The sequence below is a fragment of the Culex pipiens genome, chromosome 3, assembly GCF_016801865.2.
Source record: "Culex pipiens pallens isolate TS chromosome 3, TS_CPP_V2, whole genome shotgun sequence".
Lineage (NCBI taxonomy): Eukaryota > Metazoa > Arthropoda > Insecta > Diptera > Culicidae > Culex > Culex pipiens.
Genome location: NC_068939.1, coordinates 154935112 through 154954979, shown reverse-complemented (window position 1 = coordinate 154954979; position 19868 = coordinate 154935112). Strand labels below are relative to the sequence as shown.

The 19868-nt window shown below is 34.0% G+C and overlaps 1 protein-coding gene across 2 annotated transcripts in view; it reads left to right on the top strand.

Moving 5' to 3' along the window:
• The window catches only part of LOC120418183 (furin-like protease 1), a 404647-nt gene that overhangs the window by 159474 nt on the left and 225305 nt on the right, over nt 1–19868 (top strand). Inside the window, exon 2 of one of the 2 annotated variants that reach the window (XM_052711106.1) lies at nt 8649–9342. In XM_052711106.1, the coding sequence (XP_052567066.1) occupies nt 8746–9342 (597 nt within the window). In that variant the 5' untranslated portion in view covers nt 8649–8745. Of the gene's footprint in view, nt 1–8394; nt 9343–19868 lie in introns of both variants that reach the window. The other variant, XM_039580483.2, reaches the window with a different exon arrangement.

The following is a 19868-nucleotide window of genomic DNA, read 5'->3' as shown; positions in this document are numbered from 1 at the left end:
CAATGTTTTTTAAAAATGTATTTTTTTAGGGGTAAATTTGGCTGTGTTTTTTACTAAAATTTCCTAAATTTTAATTAAAAATCAGTGTCCCAGACTATGCCTCTACGCAATTATTTACAATTCAAATGACAATGGTGCCATTATATAAAGAAAAGAAAATGAAGAATGTGTGAAAACAAGCAAAAAATTTAAAAAGAAACTGTAAAAACATGAAAAAATTAGAAAGGCAAAATGAAATGATAGAAGGTGGAATAAGCAAAATACTACCAAAAATAAACATAAACTAAACAAGATAAATTCAAATTAAAATACTGAAATTAAAACAGGAAAAAATTAAAACAAGAGAAGTAAAGACCCCTATTTTCTAATGCCCTATTGGCAACTAATTGTTTAATGTTAAAAAGTGAAACATTTCTGAAATTATTCGAAAAAAAATATTTGAATATGGGAAATCAAGACAAACATTTCAGAAGGAACAAATCAAATATTTTTTAGAATTTTTCATTTTTCGATTTGTAGACTACAGATCAGAAAAAAACGTTGCACTTTGATGTTCATGAATTTAAGAATATTTAGCAATTTTTTGACAGTAGCTCCAGTGCACTGCAGTGTAATGATAAAATTTATATTGTTTAAAGTTTGATGCTTGATTTTTGTGTTTGATTCTACATTTGTCTTTTCTTTTTTTCTCAAGACTGCTCGCTTTTATTAATGTTTATAAATACAAAAAAAAATGTAGTTTTTTGATGAAATTTACAATGTTTCATAAAAATCTCGTTTCAAAAACCATCTAATGTCCCAACACTTCCAGCCTATTCCAAATCAAGTTGGGTGGAAAATTCTTCCAGAAAACTCTACAAAGCAAACAAACACCGGATTCCGGTCTTCTCGTAGATAGGGCACTGCAAAGTGCAAGCCCAGTAGCACCGAGAGTGTGCAGGGCCAGTCAGCTCCATAATGGGAAATTATTTATTTTACTGCACACACATACACACAGATTGTGTCACATGCACACACCCTATAAGTGTTCATCGTTGTGTCGAAGAAACGTCTTCTCGGCAAAGTAAACCACCACTCTAAAGTGGTCCAGCAGAAAGAGAAGTGCACCCAGGGCAAGTGTGTCCGGAATTGGCAATCGACTGGAAGAGCCCGAGCAGACGGAAATAACGTGGGAATAACATTTTTTGATATTTGAAAATACTAGGCTAATAACATTTTATGTTATTTATAACAGGATTTGTTATTTGTCGTTATGATTTTTTTGTTATTGGATTGTTATTGTAATAACAGACTAATAACATTTTTAGTTATTCTTCGAACAAATCTTTGTTATTATTTTTTGTTATTTTAACAACTAATCCGATCATCCCAATAACAGTTGGAGTTATTCTTCCATAACAAAAAATGTTATTCCCAAGTTGTTTTGGCTTTCAATCAATATCAGACCAATAACAAATTTTGTTATGATAACATAAACTGTTATTAAACTCTTATGCAAAAATGGATTTTATAAGAATATTCCATAACACTTTTTGTTATTTTAACAGTATTTGTTATTGAAATGGCATGAATTTTGTTATTACCGTCTGCCCGGGAGACGGGGACCAAGGGGTTTGCTCGAAGTCGGGTTCCGAAGAAAGTTTGGAGTTGACTTACGAACGAAAGAAGTGGGAAAGGGTGTCGAGTTGAACGGCAAATCTTGTTCGATCCGGGGCAGGACCCCACACCCTGGACTTGTGTGTGAGAGTTTGTGTTCTTCTTGATTTCGGAAGAATGTTGTTGCTGTGCAAAAAGAGGGAAAGTTTTCGATTGTTTAGCTTGCTCTCGACGATTGACTGTGATTGGAATATTTGGGAGTGTGGGAGAAGGGTTAATGGAACGGGGTATCGATTGCAGACCAGACCTCATTGTTTTACTTATTGGAATCTCTTTCTGTGTTGATGATAGTCATCAGATGCTCAAATTGCTGACATTTTCTCTTGGGAATTGATCGTTCATTTCAAGCTCAATTTCAACTTCACAAAATCCTTAGGTTAAAAAGTACAATAAATTTTCCCTAAAATGACATGGTTTGAGAATGGTCCTCAAAATAAATTTATATATTCTTTGCAAAGATCAGAAAGTTCTATCACTGATCAATTTTGTTTAAATGTCTGTTTTATAATAGCTGCTAGAATTGAATTTAAAGTTATGTTCCGGTTACTGGTAATACTTCTTAATTGTACACAGAAAAAAAATGATGTCAATGTTCACCAAATTTAGTGTCAAAAAAGTGTAATATTATACCACAAAGTTATGAATTTTCATCAGTTTCTAGAGAATTTTTATCAGGTCCACATTTTTACACATTTTTTATGTAAAATTACTCAAAAAGAAGTAATATTCATCCAACCAAATTTTCAACCTTTCATAATTGAACTATTTTTCTGTGTAATTTTTCTATTTTTTTCATTTGATTTATGTGCTTATATTTAATTTAAGTCATACTGGATGAAACTGTTTTTAAATTAAAAAATCAAGATTGTTAACGATAAAATTATCGAGGCTCGATAACGATAACGCTAGTTATATCGTTATCGTCGGGTCGGTTCGACAATCTATGGTTATCATTATCATTATTTCGATAATTCTATCAGCGATAATCTTATCGACGATAACGGACTCATTTTTTTAATATTTCTAAAACCGACTTAACTCAACCATATCATGTTAATTTCTCAATGCTTTCTCTAAGCCCGGGCAGACGGTAATAACAAAATTCATGCCATTTCAATAACAAATACTGTTAAAATAACAAAAAGTGTTATGGAATATTCTTATAAAATCCATTTTTGCATAAGAGTTTAATAACAGTTTATGTTATCATAACAAAATTTGTTATTGGTCTGATATTGATTGAAAGCCAAAACAACTTGGGAATAACATTTTTTGTTATGGAAGAATAACTCCAACTGTTATTGGGATGATCGGATTAGTTGTTAAAATAACAAAAAATAATAACAAAGATTTGTTCGAAGAATAACTAAAAATGTTATTAGTCTGTTATTACAATAACAATCCAATAACAAAAAAATCATAACGACAAATAACAAATCCTGTTATAAATAACATAAAATGTTATTAGCCTAGTATTTTCAAATATCAAAAAATGTTATTCCCACGTTATTTCCGTCTGCTCGGGAGAATATATTTTTTGAAAATGTAGAATGTTTCAAAAAAAAAATACTCAAAATTTTCACAAAATACCATATTTTATAGAAAATATTAAAATAAGCCGTTCGATTGGGCATTTTTTAGGCATTTTCATATTTTCATCATACGAAGCGATATTAGGTATGCGACATAAACTTTGAAAAATATTTGCAATGGCCTGAAACACTAAAATTTTCATAAAATATCGTTACTCTATGAAAAAATCCAAATTTTCATAATTTGCAATGTGGGTATCAAACGGAGCATAATTTTATATGAAGCATACAAAAGAATTAAAAAAACCCATATTGCATAACTTGAAAATTTAAATTTTTCGAAAAATACGTCATTTTGAGAATATTTTAGTATTTTCAAAATAGTGAAAAAGCAAACAAAATTTCACTTAATTTCACATCCATATTGCTCATTTTGTAAATTTCTGTATTTTAGAAAAAAAAAACCTTATTTGTGATTTTTTTTTCTATTTGCAAAAAAAAAAACTCCAGGAAAGTAAAAATAGGGCGTCCAATTTTCCCGGGTTTTGAATTTCCCGGGAAACGGGAAAAATATTTTTGAAATCCCGGGAAATTTTTGAAGCAGTCAAAAAATCTATGTTTTCATAATATTTGATATGCTTTCAAGCTTAAATTCATTGAATAAGCTTAATAATAATAATTGGTGACCATCTACACTTCAATCTAGACAAGGACGACAGTTTTGAAATAACTTAAAAGAAATCGAAAAAAAAATTTATTTAAAAAAGTACAAATATCAATTTCAATGTCATTCAAATTAAATAAGTGTTTTATGAATATATTTCTTTTAAATCTATATATATAAAAAAATTCGACGGTTTCGTTCGAACGCGAATCAATTCAACACGGAACGTCGGATCGAGGTGCTCTTTGTTGCGTTGGGTTCGTATAAGTCCAAGGAAGGTTCTTACGCCATAAAGTTACAACTTTGGCCACTTTGGAATCGATTCCGGAAAATCTACAGATTGTACGGGTAAAGTTACGTAAAATCAAATTTTGATCACAGGAGGCTGAATAAGCAAAAAAGTTAAAAACGTCAACAAACGAAAAAAGGCAGAACGAAGTTTGTCGGGTAAGGCTTGTATTTTTATAAATGCCATAACTAGAAAAGCTTGAAAAAATTCATTAAAAATATCTACAAAAACGAGAAGCGACAACAAAACCAGAGTTTTTTTTTTAAATGTCCTATTAGCTATTGTCCTTCATATGTTTAATAACATTGTTTATAGGACCTTTAAAAAAAAATCTGGAAATAAAATGATACCAGTCAATGCAAAATTTTAGATAAGTTTTCAATGTCTTATTTTATATAATACATATTTTACTAATTCTCTTTAAGTTAGTACCGTCAACTGGGGAAAATCAGGACTACAGGCTGAAAGGTACAGGAGATTTCAGAGCAATACATTTCTAGACTTTTTTTTATTAGGTTCTTTAAACATATGAAACACAATAGTTTATTGGACCTTTTCAAAAAAAAATCTAGATTTGGAAATTGGTGTACTAATTGTTTTTTCTGTTCCTGTTTTAACCGAAGTTATTCAAAACACGATGCATTTTTTGTTTCTTAACATTCCAACGCCCAAGGCTCCAAAAAAGTTGGAACGGTAACTTCAACTCGCTGGTTCTCGGGCATAACTCAATCAATCGGGACGATTCTTCTTTCCAGTGATTTGCAGGGTGGTTAAATCTTCGCGATTTTCGCGATTTTCGCGAATTTCGCGGATTTCGCGGAAATCTAAATTGCTCTCACCGAGCAGGATTTAGATAAATTTGCGTTCTTTCTTCTGGAAATACTAGATTTAGACAAACATTTTCACTAGCCATTGAAATCTACGTTGTATTCTTGAAGATAGACCCACAGGAACATTCAACAGAAATCCGCGAAATCCGCGCCGCGAAAATCGCGAAATCCGCGAAGATTTTTAACCACCCTGGATTTGTTAGGATGTCTAGATGATTCTAGAACTTTGAAGAACCTAATTTGATCAAATCTGTAATTTTTGCGATCAAAAACATCGTTCCAACTTTTTTTTGCGTGTAAAAAAAAAATTCGCGAAAAATTCCCCGGAGGCAGTCGTTTTAAAAAAATTGGAACGATGTTTTCGGTCGCAAAAATTACACATTTGATCAAATTGAGTTCTGCAAAGTTCTAGGATCATCTAGACATCCTAACAAATCACTGGAAAAAAGAATCGTCTTGATTGGGTGAGTTATGCCCGAGAACCAGCGAGTTGAAGTTACCGTTCCAACTTTTTTGGGAGGATTGGGCGTCCGTGTAAGTTTGACATGCGTTGGGCCTTCCAGTGTTAATATTATCGACGATATTTTTATCGAAAAACAGCCTTGGTAAAAATGTTACTTTCAATCAGTAAATTTGATCTCATGATATTATTTAATGAGTTTAGAGATACAGACAAAGATATTTTAAAGATGAGCAATTCTCTACGAAATCGGTCTTTTTTCTTCAATTTTATTTTTTTTTTAGCTTTTTGATTTTTTATTTAACTTTTTGTCACTTAAACTTGATTTGCAAAAAAATACTATTTTTAATTTTTTTCATTTTTTTATATGTTTTAGATGACATCAAATGCCAACTTTTCAGAAATTTCCAGGTTGTGCAAAAAATCTTTGACTTAGTTATGAATTTTTTAATCAACACTGATTTTATCAAAAAATTGAAATATTGGTCGCAAAAATTTTTCAACTTCATTTTTCGATATAAAATCAAATTTGCAATCAAAAATTACTTTAGTGAAATTTTGATAAAGTGCACCGTTTTCAAGTTAAGGCCATTTAAGGTGACTTTTTTGAAAATAGTCGCAGTTTTAAATTTTTTTAAATTGCTGCACATGTTTGCCCACTTTTGAAAAAAATATTTTTGAAAAGCTGAAAAGCTTTTTTGAACTTTGTTGATACGACCCTTAGTTGTTGAGATATTGCAATGCAAAGGTTTAAAAACAGGAAAATTGATGTTTTCTAAGTCTCACCCAAACAACCCACCATTTTCTAATGTCGATATCTCAGCAACTAATAGTCCGATTTTCATTGTTAAAATATGAAACATTCGTGAAATTTTCCGATCTTTTCGAAAAAAATATTTAAAAAAAATTTAAGCCAAGACTAACTTTTTAAAAGGGCGTAATATTGAATGCTTGGCCCTTTTGAAATGCTAGTCTTGATCTAAAATTTTTTTTAAATATTTTTTTCGAAAAGATCGGAAAATTTCACGAATGTTTCATATTTTGAAATTGTAAATCGGACCATTAGTTGCAGAGATATCGACATTAGAAAATGGTGGATTGTTTGGGTGAGACTTAGAAAACATCAATTTTCCTGTTTTTAAACCTTTGCATGCCAATATCTCAGCAACTTAGGGTCGTATCAACAAAGTTCAAAAAAGCAAAATATAGAGAATTTTCTCAGTTTTTCAAAAATATTTTTTTCAAAAGTGGGCGAACATGTGCAGTAATTTAAAAAATGAAAAACTGCGACTTTTTTTCAAAAAAGTCACCTAAAATGGATTTAATTTAAAAACGGTGCACTTTATCAAAATTTTAATATTTCGATTTTTTGAAAAAATCAGCATTGATTAAAAAAAAATCATAACTCGGTCAATGATTTTTTGCACAACCTGGAAATTTCTGATAAGTTGGCATTTGATGTCCTCTAAAACATATCAAAAAATGAAAAAATAAAGATAGTGTTTTTTTGCAAATCAAGTTTTAGTGACAAAAAGTTAAATAAAAAATCACCAAAATTTTTTTTACCGTATAACATTTTTTCCAGTGTAGCCCGTATTCATACCTGCAACTTTGCCGAAGACACTTAATTGATCAAAAAATTCCTTCAAATGATACAGATTTTTGAATTTTAATAAATCATTTTTTATGGACAGCTGCCGAATTTGTATGGAAAATTATATGAACAAACTAATAATGCAAAATGGCTTCTTTGGGCAAGGCACCAAAAAAGTTTCAGTCGGATTAAAAAACACAAAAAAATCGAATGACCGAAATCTGAGAGAACTGCTCAGATAATAATAAAACATTTAACTATTTAGCAAGCTGTGAACGATATCAATTTAACTTTCTGATTAATGAAGATAAATCAATTTGTTCTCCACAAAAAAAGAAAGAAAAACTCCTTCTTCGTGAAACTATAGCTTCGCCATCAAGTAATCCAGATTATCACTCGTTTTACTTACCACACACAGAAGCCATTACTCATCGTTTCCCCGAGTGGTTGGCGGAGGAAATTCTACTCCCAGAGAGATATTTAATTAACGGAAGAGTATTCTTCTTACTGTCCGTTGGCTTTCCCACCCCGATTGGGAGCTTAGAAGGTATATGTGGGGAAAACTGGGACACCGCGCAAACCCGTAATTGTTGGTCAGATTCTTTGGCAGAGTTAAATTAAGGGGAAATTAATTAATTGAAATTTTAACAATAATATTTTAGAAGTCGGACATTTTTAGCTAGAATTTCAATTTGAGCCATTCCTTTCAAATTGAGACCAGCAAGAGAATTCATCCGTTTCCTAGTACACACAATGTTCCCCATAACAATTTCACGTGCAGCGAGCACGTGTTGTAGGGGAAGATCGTTTGGAAATGCTTTGCCATCCACGTGTGCTCGGAGTTTATGCCAGAGGAATTTAATTTCCACTCATTTCATCCCCTTCATTGTGTATCATCCCGGCCATCAGTATTGCTGCAAAACAGTCATTGTTTTCCTCCGGCGTTCCTGGACTACCGTTTTTTTTTTTTCTCTCCGGACGGAATTCAATTACTAAGATTGAGCGGTGGTATTGCAAGAGATGGTGGTTTTTGTGGGCGGAGTCCACCGTTTTAACGATGATGAGCACGTGAACCGGTGGGTTATCCCTGCAGCTAAATGATTGCGATTTGTTTTGTTCTTGGAGCTGCAGCAAAGCAGTTTCAATTAAGCAATGTTTAGGTTTCTTTTCCTGGTTTTTGTTGTTAAAGCAAGATCATTGCTAATTTTAATGAAAGTGTTCGTCATTAAATCATGTTTTTCCTACGACGGTTTGACGTCATTCATTCTCGATAAATCGCTTTACGTATCGCTGATTCGTATTAATTATTCAAAAACATAACATTCTAATATTCGTTTTTTTTCCTATTTCTCATTTCCTTTCTCTCTAGATACCATAGGCAGAGAAAAAAAACCGTCACCGAGGCTATCTCTCTCACCGGAAATCTCCAACCGGCACCACAAGCCAATTATGCCAATCGCCGGTGCTGGCTGGCCATCTATCCCGCACTCCCGCGGAAGACGCCCTCGGAGTCGCGTGCCACGTCCCCAGTCATAAGAGAGGAAACGCACAAATTGCTTATAATTGTGTTTTAATTTAATCATTCTTGTCGCGTTTCTTCAACAATTTTATTTTTTCGCTCAGAAACTTTGAGTAAGTCACGCGAATTGTGTTTGCGCACCGCTAATTGGTTTGCGTCTTCTCTGATGAGTGGCCTCGGTCGGCAGAACCAGCAACCAAAATGAAGTTTGAAGATCAGATAACGCCCCGGTGTCGGCAGCACCCAAGCCAACGTCCCAGCGACGTGAGATGGACAGATTTCGGCGGAACCGGCCAGAACTCGCGAAACCTGCGGCGTACCGCCCGAAAAAGTGCCAAATTAGAACGTCGACAGCAGTCAAGTCAAGCCGCGCCGGAAGTCAGCGAAGATCCGACGACGTCACCATTCCAGTCCTGCTGCAGTCGCGTGCCGGCGATCGGAAGTGCCGACGGTTCGGACAGTGCGAGCAGTGATGCCAGCAGTGCAAGCTGGACCTTCCGGTGGCAGAACCGCCAGTGCCACCGGCATCGGTGGGTAGCAGTGTTGTACATAGTAGCGGTAGTGTTAGTGGGTGCAATTTCCGAGGTTCACTGTGATGCAGCTCTTAGCAGTAGGTCTAGTGGGGACGGGGGCAGTAGTAGTGGGACGGTGGCGCCGGCGGATGGTGGCCACCTGCTGGAGGATCACTACGAGGGCGGCGGCCACTACACGCACCACTGGGCGGTGCACATTCCCGAGGGGGGGTCGGAGCAGGTCGAGCGGGTCGCCGAGGAGCACGGATTCATCAATCATGGCAAGGTGAGTTGAACAGAATTATTCACCAAAATATCAAAGAAATTATTAAAATAACCGGTTCTTCATAGCCAATTTTATTTAGATATGTTTTACGAAACGAAACTATTGGCACTACGCCCCCCGGGGCATGGCCTTCCTCTAACGTGGGATTTCTGCTCCAGCGCCTCTGACGAGACAGGAGAAACCGGGACCGACGTTTTACTTCACCATCCGATAGAAGCTCAGTGGATAAGGCGGGAATCGAACCCGCGTCTCATAGCATCATCGGGATCGGCAGCCGAAGCCGCTACCCCTGCGCCACGAGACCCCCGGATATGTTTTACCTAAACGGTAAAAATTGAGTAAATTTGTCTAGTGCAATTCTCCACCAAAACCAGATATGGATTTATTATATTTTTCGAATTGGCTCAAACTTTTTGGGGGGCCTTTCCTATGACCAACGAAGACATTTTGTGTCATTGGATCAAGGCAACTTTGGCAGCATATTCGAAAACATGTATCATGCTAGAATTTTCTGATCGTTTTTGTGTCTTCGGCAAAGCTGTAGGTTGATGAGGACTATCAAAAAAATGGGTAATTCGGAAATTTTTTAAGCCGATTTTTAAATAATCTTTGTTTCACAAAAAATCAATTTCTCAAAATTCATCATTTTGAATTTTTTGATTTTTTTATTTTTTTCCCTGTACAAAAACCAGCAACTTTTAAGCCTTTAACCGCCGAGTTATGATTTTGTGAAATATTGAATAGAAATTTTACTTGACAAATGTTTTGACTTCAGTTTTAAATGTAAAATCAAATTTGGAATCTAAAATTACATTACGGATTTTTTATTAAATGCACAGTATAGAATAAACTTTAACTGATAAATTCCAGTTTTTCGATTATTTTTTTTAAAGTGTCCATGATTCCATGAAAATTCCAAAAAATATTTTTTTTTTCCATAAGTGAAAAATTGAGGAATCCAATAAATGATAGCAAATAACAAATGAACAAAGAAAACTTAAATTTTTTAAAGTCTCATAAAAACAGCTTTTATTTTTTAGTAACATGAATCTAAAGGTACTCAGAAACTAAAGGTCCTTTTTGTAATATTATAAAATTAAACATTTGTGACATTTTCTGATCTTTTCAAAGAAACCTGTTTTAAAATTTTGGAATCAAGACTAACATTTTAAAAAGGGTAATATTTTCAATGTAACGCCTTTTCGACACAAAATGGCTTCTTTTCGAGGAATGGCCCCCAAAAAGTTTGACCCATATAAAAAAGTACAAAAAAAGCACGATATTGGCCATTTCGCTCATGTTTAAAAAATGGCAACACTGTCAAGTTAAAGAGCTCAAAACATTGAGAGTTTGAACTCTCAAACATGTTCTCAAATATGCATTTTATCATTGGTCAAAAATTAATGTCTGGGCAATCTGCTTTTTCATTCTAGAAGTGAAATTAAAAAACTTTTTTTTTAAGTGTATACATTTGAAAAGAGCCTAAACCGAAAAAAAAGTTCTCCGATCGGGCTCAAAATTTTTCTGGAGGTTCCTAGGCCAAAATAATTAGACCCGGTGACCTACAGGGTGGTTCAAAAATGGGAATTTTCGTCATTTTTTGCAAAAAACACTTTTTTAAAAAATCATATCTCCGCGTCATTTCATCCAATTTTAGCTGTCTTAGACGCAAAAATACGGTGATTAGTTTGGCTATCTGAGAAAAATAGTAAAAAGTTTCAAAAATCTAGCTTAACATTTGAAAAAGTCGCATGAAAACATAAAATGGCGTTTTGACCGTGTCTGGACCAAAGAGCCTATGTCTGAAAATATTTTTATCGGATTCCTCGGAAAATTTCACATAACAAAGCAATAAATTGGCGATGTCGAACCGTACGTTTTCGAGCTATGATTTTTTGAAAATAAACACTGAGTTTTTCGACGCACCACGCACAAACAGGAAAATGACGAAATCGGCAAAAACAATTTCACTAAAACTGCGATAACTTGAAAATTTCAGCGATGACGTATAGATGTTAGGGTACCAAAAGTTGCGTATTTTAATTACGAAAATTTTAGTAAATATTTATTTTAACAATTTTTAAATCTAGCCTAAAAAATTGTACAAGAAAAAAAATTCTGCAAAAATCCATATTTACAAGCACGAGTCAGATTTAAAAGATTTTAAAATATTTTTTTCTTCGTTTTCGTTTTTAACATTGAAAATGCGATCTTTTTTTGATAAATTAGGTCTAAAAAAACCTAATTTTATCAATTAATATTTTTTAAGGCTGTGTCTCAGCAACAAATTGTTTGAATGTTCCATAACGAACGTAAAAAAATTGAGAAATGGAGAAAAATGGACAGTTAAAAAAATTAAAATCAATTTTCCTATTTTAATCTGTCAATTTTTGCAAACATTCTTTTTGGGAAAAAAATCTCAATTAAAAAGGTGAAAAAAATCGGGTACCGAAGACAGCAAATCGATTTGAAAATTCCATCTAACGAAACAGTTTATAGAATATTTATTTTACGGAAGTTTTCATATGTTTGGCAAAAGATTTGGTATTCCATCCAATTTGATATTTTTCACTTTAGTCACTTTTTTATTATTTATATGTGTTTTTCACGTTGTTTTACATACACTTTAATTGTCAGCCTTTAAGTTGTAACAAATTGTGTCAAAGCAAAATTTAATCGAATTTTGACAGATTTTTTGTTTTTATTATTTGTTTAAAAACGGTCAAATTTGACTCCAGAAAAATGCTTTTTTAACATTAGCAATTCTCTGAGGTTTCGGCCATTCGATTTTTTTTGTATTTTTTAATTCGGCTGAAACTTTTTTGATGGCTTCGGTATGCCCAAAGAATCCTTTTTGCATCATTAGTTTGTCCATATAATATTCCATACAAATTTGGCAGCTGTCCATACAAAAATGATTTATGAAAAATCCAAAATCTGTATCTTTGGAAGAAATTTTTTGATCGATTTGATCGAAAATTGTAGAAGAACTACGCTGAAAAAATATGATACACGGTAACAAAAATTGTTTGTCGATATCTCAGCAACAAATGGTCCGATTTTAATTAAAAAAAATGAAACATTTGTGAAATTTTGCGATCTTTTCGAAAAAAATATTTTCAATTTTTTTAAATCAAGACTAACATTTCTAAAGGGCCAAACTTTTAATATACTTCGATGTTTGGAAAGAATCAGCATTGATTCAAAAATTCATAACTTGGTCAATGATTTTTTGCCCATTCTGGAAATTTCAGAAAAGTTGGCATTTGATGTCCCCTAAAACATATCAGAAAATAGAAAAAATAGTGATTTTTTTTTGCAAATCAAGTTTTAGTGACAAAAAGGGAAATTTAAAAATCACCCAATTTTTTTTTTACCGTGTATCATTTTTTTTCCAGTGTAGTCCATATCTACAACTTTGCCGAAGACACCAAATCGATCAAAAAATTCCTTCAAAAGATACAGATTTTTGAATTTTTATACATCATTTTTGTATGGACAGCTGCCAAATTTGTATGGAAAATTATATGGACATACTAATGATGCAAAATGGCTTCTTTGGGCATACCGAAGGCACCGAAAAAGTTTCAGCCGGATTAAAAAATACAAAAATTAAAATTAAAGAAAAAAAAAACGATTTCGTAGAGAATTGCTCACATTGCAAAGTTTTAAATTTAACGAGTTAAATCATCGAACCCAAGATTTAAAAAAGGGTTCAACTTTCCCATGCTTTTTGAACATTCAGAATTGGTTTAAAATGTGTTTTTTTTTTCGAGAATTTTAACGTCGAAGTAGGAACTAAAACTTTAAAAAGTCTTCTAATGGTTCAATTTGATTAAAATTGGAATAGTAAACGTTAGACTTATTTTTTCAAGTGAGATTGAATGTTTCTGCTTCCTTGTATCCAAAAAAATAGGAAAGGAAAAAAAGAAAAAAAATACTGACCATAAGCTTTGAATAAAATATTGAAAAATGGCAAACTTTTTTTCCCATATATTTTAAAGCTGATTTCAAATGACGCTGCTGCTTAAGATTGCATTTGAAAAGATTAGGAGAATCAAAAGATTATTTTCAAAATTGTATTGCTTAATGTATTTCCAACAAAACATGCTTTATTTTGTTCACAGTATGGCTTTCCCATCTATCAACCCACTCTATCGCTGCATCACTTTTCAAAACTCACAAAAACGACAAACATTTCAACCAAAAACCCCGAGTGCAACCTTCATGAATTCCATCACGCGATAGTGGAATCGAGTGAAACCTGAATCGATCCGGATGTTAGCCGGGTCCTCCAAACCGAAAATCCTAAAAGCCAGCTCGGTGCAGACGGTAATTAAAACACAGAGCATTTCTGAAGGGAGAAACCCGACTGGGAGGAGGGGCGGTCGTCATTTTGCCAAAAACCCCGTCCCGTCCAAAATGGCCAAAAACATCAGAGGCCGTGGATAACCGAGGGATGGGAAAACCAATCCATTTCAGTGCTCACGTGAACCGTTCCATCATCCACCACCGGGGCCAAGGACTGGGGGATGTACGACGCACACGTGTCATGTGAACACGTGATCCTCATGCCGGAGTTTGGAAAATGTTCAATCATGTAGGGAGCAGTCTAGATATTGGCTTCGGACGCACCCTGAAATTGCAGCGTGTTTGTACTTTACTTTTGATGTTTTTAGTAGACAGATGAATGATGGGTTGGGACTCGGTTCGCGGAGTAATTGAAAATTGAAAAAAATTGCTCAATACTTTTGAGGAAGTCCGAGTTGACATCATATCATATCTTCATTCTTGTGTTACTTTTTTTCGATTTTTCAAAGCTCAACATTTTGAATGTATTTTTTATGCTTTGTAAGAATTGAACTCGCCAAAGCTTGTTAATTTTCTTGAACTTGTACCATGATTGCTACTTCGATGCTGAAACTACCTACCATATGCTTCAACAATCTATTACTCCGAAATGAACAAACGCCAAGGTCGTTAAAGCTTGAGCAAGTGAGAACAGGTAACGTTCATTGGTCACCAACGGCGCCCGCCATGTCAGCTTGTAGATATCGGGGGATGAGGATGAATTAAGGAGCTTGAAATGCAAGTCAATTTTGAGAAATTTAGGAGAAATGCTCGTATGCCAAATTTCGTTCCAAATTTTGATAAGCGTGAATGTACCATGTGCTAGCCCATCTTCCAAACAACACATCAAAGCTTCTTGTTACCCATTTTCCAACACTCATTCTGCCTTTTTCTGCGAGTGTTGGCAGGCACCCCTATTTTGCGTTTGTGGCTAGCGTTGCCCACTCTTGTTGTTGTTATTGTGAGGCCCTTGTTCACTTTTCACCGCACACACACACACCATCAACCAAACAACCACACATCACTCAACACAAAAGCTCAACAACACAATGTATTTAGTCAGCTGTACCAAGCAAACACCCACACCTCACACACAAACTCAAACCAGCTCGATTCAGGGAACAAAAAGGCGGAAGATCAAAGGAGAGCGATGTTGGACCATCAGCGCCACCACCCAGCCTGGTGTTCCCATCGGTTTTTCTGGAAACGATAAGGGGTTGACCCGAGTTGGTGAAGCTGTCAGATTATGATACAAATTGCTCAAACCCAACTTTTAAGATAATTCTATGAAATTATAACTGCCCTCTCTGCTTGGTTTCTCTCTTCCTAATTGGTATCTGCAATCTGACTTGGCCGGGGCCGCTGATGACCAACTGCTGAACGCTTAACTTTCAATAAATATTGCTTTGTGCTTAATTCAATATTTTTGTTAACACTGTTCCCAACTCGGTCCTCAAACGGAAATGGTCGAAGCGAGTCAAAGTGTCGGTTGGAAAAGTGATTCTCCTCGAACCGGAAGCTGGCCCTGAAGTCGAGCGCAAAAACGACACCCGGCGAGAGGGAGAGGCCACCACAAAGTATGCATCTGTGTTTAGCCGCACACACACAACAATGACAACAACGAGGTTTTCGCTCAGTCTTTGACACTCAACGGACGGACAGTGAACGGAGAGATAATGAGGACGAAATGAAGGATAGTTTGCGGCCGGAAATGTTCACACTTTTTGGCATCCGCTGGAAGGAGGTAACCTCTCTCTTTGCCCGGTTTGGGCAGGGGTGAAATTTGAATTGAAATATTTACATTTTATTTAACGTGAAATTCCTTTAAAACAAACATTTTTCAAACGATTAACTTTAGTGTAATATGCAATTGCACGGTTAATCTGAACTCTTTTTTCGACATTCGAGCAGTTTAGATTTTTTCTACAATGTAGTTTTATGGGCTCTTCATTCAGGTAGATATAATTGTTTTTTTTTGTGTGTAGATATTTAATTTCACTTAGCTTTTTTAACCTTATTGCGTCATTTAATGAAACATTTTTTTTCGAATTTCCGATTTAAAGATTGATTTTTGTTATTGCCTTTTTCTGCCACTCCACAATAATCAATCTTTTAATAGTAAATATTTTACGGTGATTTTAAAAAAGGATCCATGATTAATTTTTGAAGCATTGCAGCATATTTTTCGTACAAAATCTACAAGGCTATTTTGGACTTTTTGCAAATTTTGAATAAGTGGACCACAGATCGGAAAAAGACGCAAAATTTTAGGAGCAAGAATATTTGTTAATAAATTCATTAATATTTTTAATGAAATTCATTTAATTTTTCGTAACAGATTGTGGTGATTAGTAAATGGCTTGTCTGAAGAAAGTGCTTTTTTAACTAGTATTCTTCTTATTAATTAAATTTTTTTTCACTTGATTTTAGTGCGTCCATCCCGGGAATTCCCGGGACAAAATTCCCGGGATTTTTCCAAAGCCGGGAATTCCCGAATCCCGGGATTTTTTTAATGTTTTGTCGCGGGAATTCCCGAAATTGAATAAAGCATCAAATTTTGGTCTGGAAATTAAAATTTGGTTGTGAAAATATATGAATAGTTAAACAGAGTACTAAATTGTTTTATTCAGCAAATATCAGCATTCATTTGGCTTATAAGGGAAAATTGTTCAAATTTTAGTTTACAGATCCGCAAAATGTCTAGTGCTTTAAATATTTTATGTTTAATTTCATATATTTTTGAATAGACTGAGTATTATATACATTCATGATTTTAAATTAATTTTTATTTGCAAATTTATCGAACTAAGACAGCTGTTTAAATTATTTTTTGCATATTTTTGTAATTTGCTTGATTGATTCCGGTTGAAATAGGAACAGAACAATACAATTAGTACACCGGTTTCCAAATTTATTGCTCTAAAATCTCCTGTACCTAATCAGACTATAAGTCACTATAAGTGACTTAAAGATAATTTGTTTTTTTTTTTTAAAATAGAAAATGAAAGTCTTAACTTCTTAATAATTTATATAATTTTAGTATAATATATAATTTTTATAAATTTAGTGTACATTTATTTTATATCGTTCTTTTTAGACATTTTAAAAGAATTTATTTAAGCTATTCCAACCATGCCATATAAAGAAATAACAAATATATTTGTACATTGGGATTAGAAGTTGTGGTGCATTTAAAATTCAAAGCACAACAAGAATATTTTTTTTCCTAGTTTATATTATAGTGTAGAATATTATCAATTTGAAGTATTGAGCTAATTCTATGATTTTAAGCTTGAAAAACATAACAAATTAAATAAAAACATCGATTTTAAGACTGTTTAAAAATATCCCGGGATCCCGGGAATTCTCGGGATTTGAAAAATATTTTTCCCGTTTCCCGGGAAATTCTAAACCCGGGAAAATTAGACGCCCTACTTGAGTTAAATCTTAGAAAAAGTTTTGTTATGCGATTAAAATGCGAACTTTTGAGGTTAGTAATTGTAGGGATAAATTTTGTTTTGCATATTTTTGTAGTTCTTTTTAAATAATAATAATGATTTAAAATATAATATGAACAATTTGTTTCAAAATTTTTTTTAAGTTAATAAAATTTGAAATCGAAAAAATAGTTTCAATAAAATGCACAATTTTTAAGTTATTGCCAAGTAAGAAATTAATTTGATGTGAAAATATGTTTCATATTTTTATTTTTAATGTTTACCAATTACTCTTGATTTAAAAATGAGAATATGTCGGAAATAAAACTGTTAGTCAGTTTTCAATTGCTTAAAAAAGAAACCTGTTGAAATGTTGGTCGTCGTTGATCATGGCCGTTCATGGTCACGCGCGACAGACACGGACGACGAAACAAAGAGAAACGCAAAAAGTAACTTTTTCAAACTTTTTTTCGTAAAATCGCGATAACTCGTGATGTTTATAAGCAAACCCCTTATGTCTATATATCACAATTATTGTAATTGTCTGCTCTACAACTTTGTAGAACATTGTTACACTCTAAAAAATAACCCTGCAAAGTTAGAAACAACACAAAATTTTAAAATGACAAATTTTGTTCTAAATGAAAAAATGACCTTTCTGGGTCAATGTAGATTCGAAAAGTACATTAAATTTCCCTTGAAATGACATGTTCCAAAAAAATTTACAGTACAAATACAGGAAAATGGGAGAATTTTTAAAACTTTTCTTTAATTGTTTTTTTTTTTCGATGAAAAATACGTTTTTTTTCGAAATTCTTAGTCCCTTTGACACCAAATTTGTATCTCATCACAGTATCACTGTATCTCATCACATCTCATTCAGGCTGCAAATGATTGAAAAACACCTCTTTTTTCGCATGTTCAAAAATGGAAGGGGTCGTACCGCCCCTCCGTCACGAGATATCAAAAAACGGACCTCGGATTCGTGATCAGGGACAAAAGTTACCCCTTAGGACAAAGTTTCACGCAAATCGAAGAGGGGTCGGGGCAACTTTTTCCGATTTCGTGTGAGTTGGTAGAGAATTACCCAAATACCATTATCATAAAATTGTTAAAAAAAATATATAGGCATAGTTTGGAAAATTAAAAAAGAATTGCATGCTTATTTTTAAATATGGAAAATATGAGTGAAAAATACAACAGAGTTGACCTCTAAAAAAATACTTTTTAAAACATTGGCAATGTCACGTAACACAAGTCAAACATTCAATTGCTTTTTTTAAGATTTTTGATACTTTTAACTGTAAGATGATTAAAACCCCTGTAAGGGTTACAACCCTGCTAATTCATCCCATCCAGGCTCATCACTGCTCATCGACGTCCTAAACTGTGACGTGATGTGTCGAGTTGGAAAAACGATCCCAAAACGCGCTGCCTGCGTATGTTCCTCATGCATGGTTGTGTGTGTATTTGAGTTTGGGGTGGTGGTGGGTGGCTGCTGGTTGTTGCTGCCTGGCCAAAACAAAGTGACCACTTTGGGGAGAGGACTTTAATTAGACAATTTTCCGAGTCCCTCGCCGTCCCAGAGTGGCCATAGCCGGATGTTGTTCTGCTCGTGGAAAAACAAAACGTTCACAAAATGAGTCCTTTTTAGGGTCTCTTTTTTGCGTTGTTGATGCTTTCATGAGCATCCCCAAAAGAGTTGTATCCGGCCGGGAGGGGGTTGAGCATGTTTTCGATTCGCCCTCATGCCCCGCAGGTTGGCCCGGCATCTCTTTCGAAGGTCGGTTGGTTCTGTTTTGTTGGCCGGGGTGTTGATGAATTTGTGGCGTTGAAAGCATAATATTATTAGAAGTGTCAAGTGTTTGATGCCGGTCGAACGCTTGCGTAGTGACAGAGTCAACTTTGGGACCGGTGTGTAGGAAACTGTTTTGTTGTGAAAGTTTTTGGACCATAAAAAAGTCACTATCATGCTAGATTTCCCAGAGGGACAGTGTGGCATATTATTAAGGTTTAATGCGCTTGTCATGTACCTGTCAACTGTGACTAATTTGGGTGGCTTCATTGTGCGTATAGTTTCTACATGATTGGTCAAATTGTGAGCGTTTTGCACGCATGAAGTGATCATCCATAATTTGTCGAAAATTGGTCCCATTTGTTATGATCGAAACCAATCAAATTTAATATAAATCGAAAACGGTAATAATTTTAAACAATTTCATTTAAAAAAAAAGACAGATGTGGTGCTGAAACATTTAGGATTAACTGAAGCACAGCAATGGCTTTGTGGGCGCAGCTTGCTCGCGTGGAAACAAGCTGCATACATGTAAAATCAACTGCAGACAAAACCATTTATTATGCTGAAAATCACGACCGCTCACAAAAGCTAAAACACTCACTCAAACCCACCACCCACCTATCAAATTGGGTGGAAAAAGCCTCAATTGAGTTGCGAACGAATTGTGGTTGAATTCATGTATTTTTTTATTGCAGAGAATAAAAAAATATACATTCACTGATTTGAATACGAAGCCTTGGATGATTTTTTTTTGTGCAGTGTGTTTGTTAGATTTATAAATGAGGGATTATGAGGCTTTATCATGATCGCTTGCTAATATTTCTAGAAAAAAAACGAGTTAGAAAATGAAACTTTTATAATTTTAACTTTTACCAAGACACTTGAGATAACTTAATTTAAATAAAATCAAACATTTTGGTTTAAAAAATAATGATTCAAGT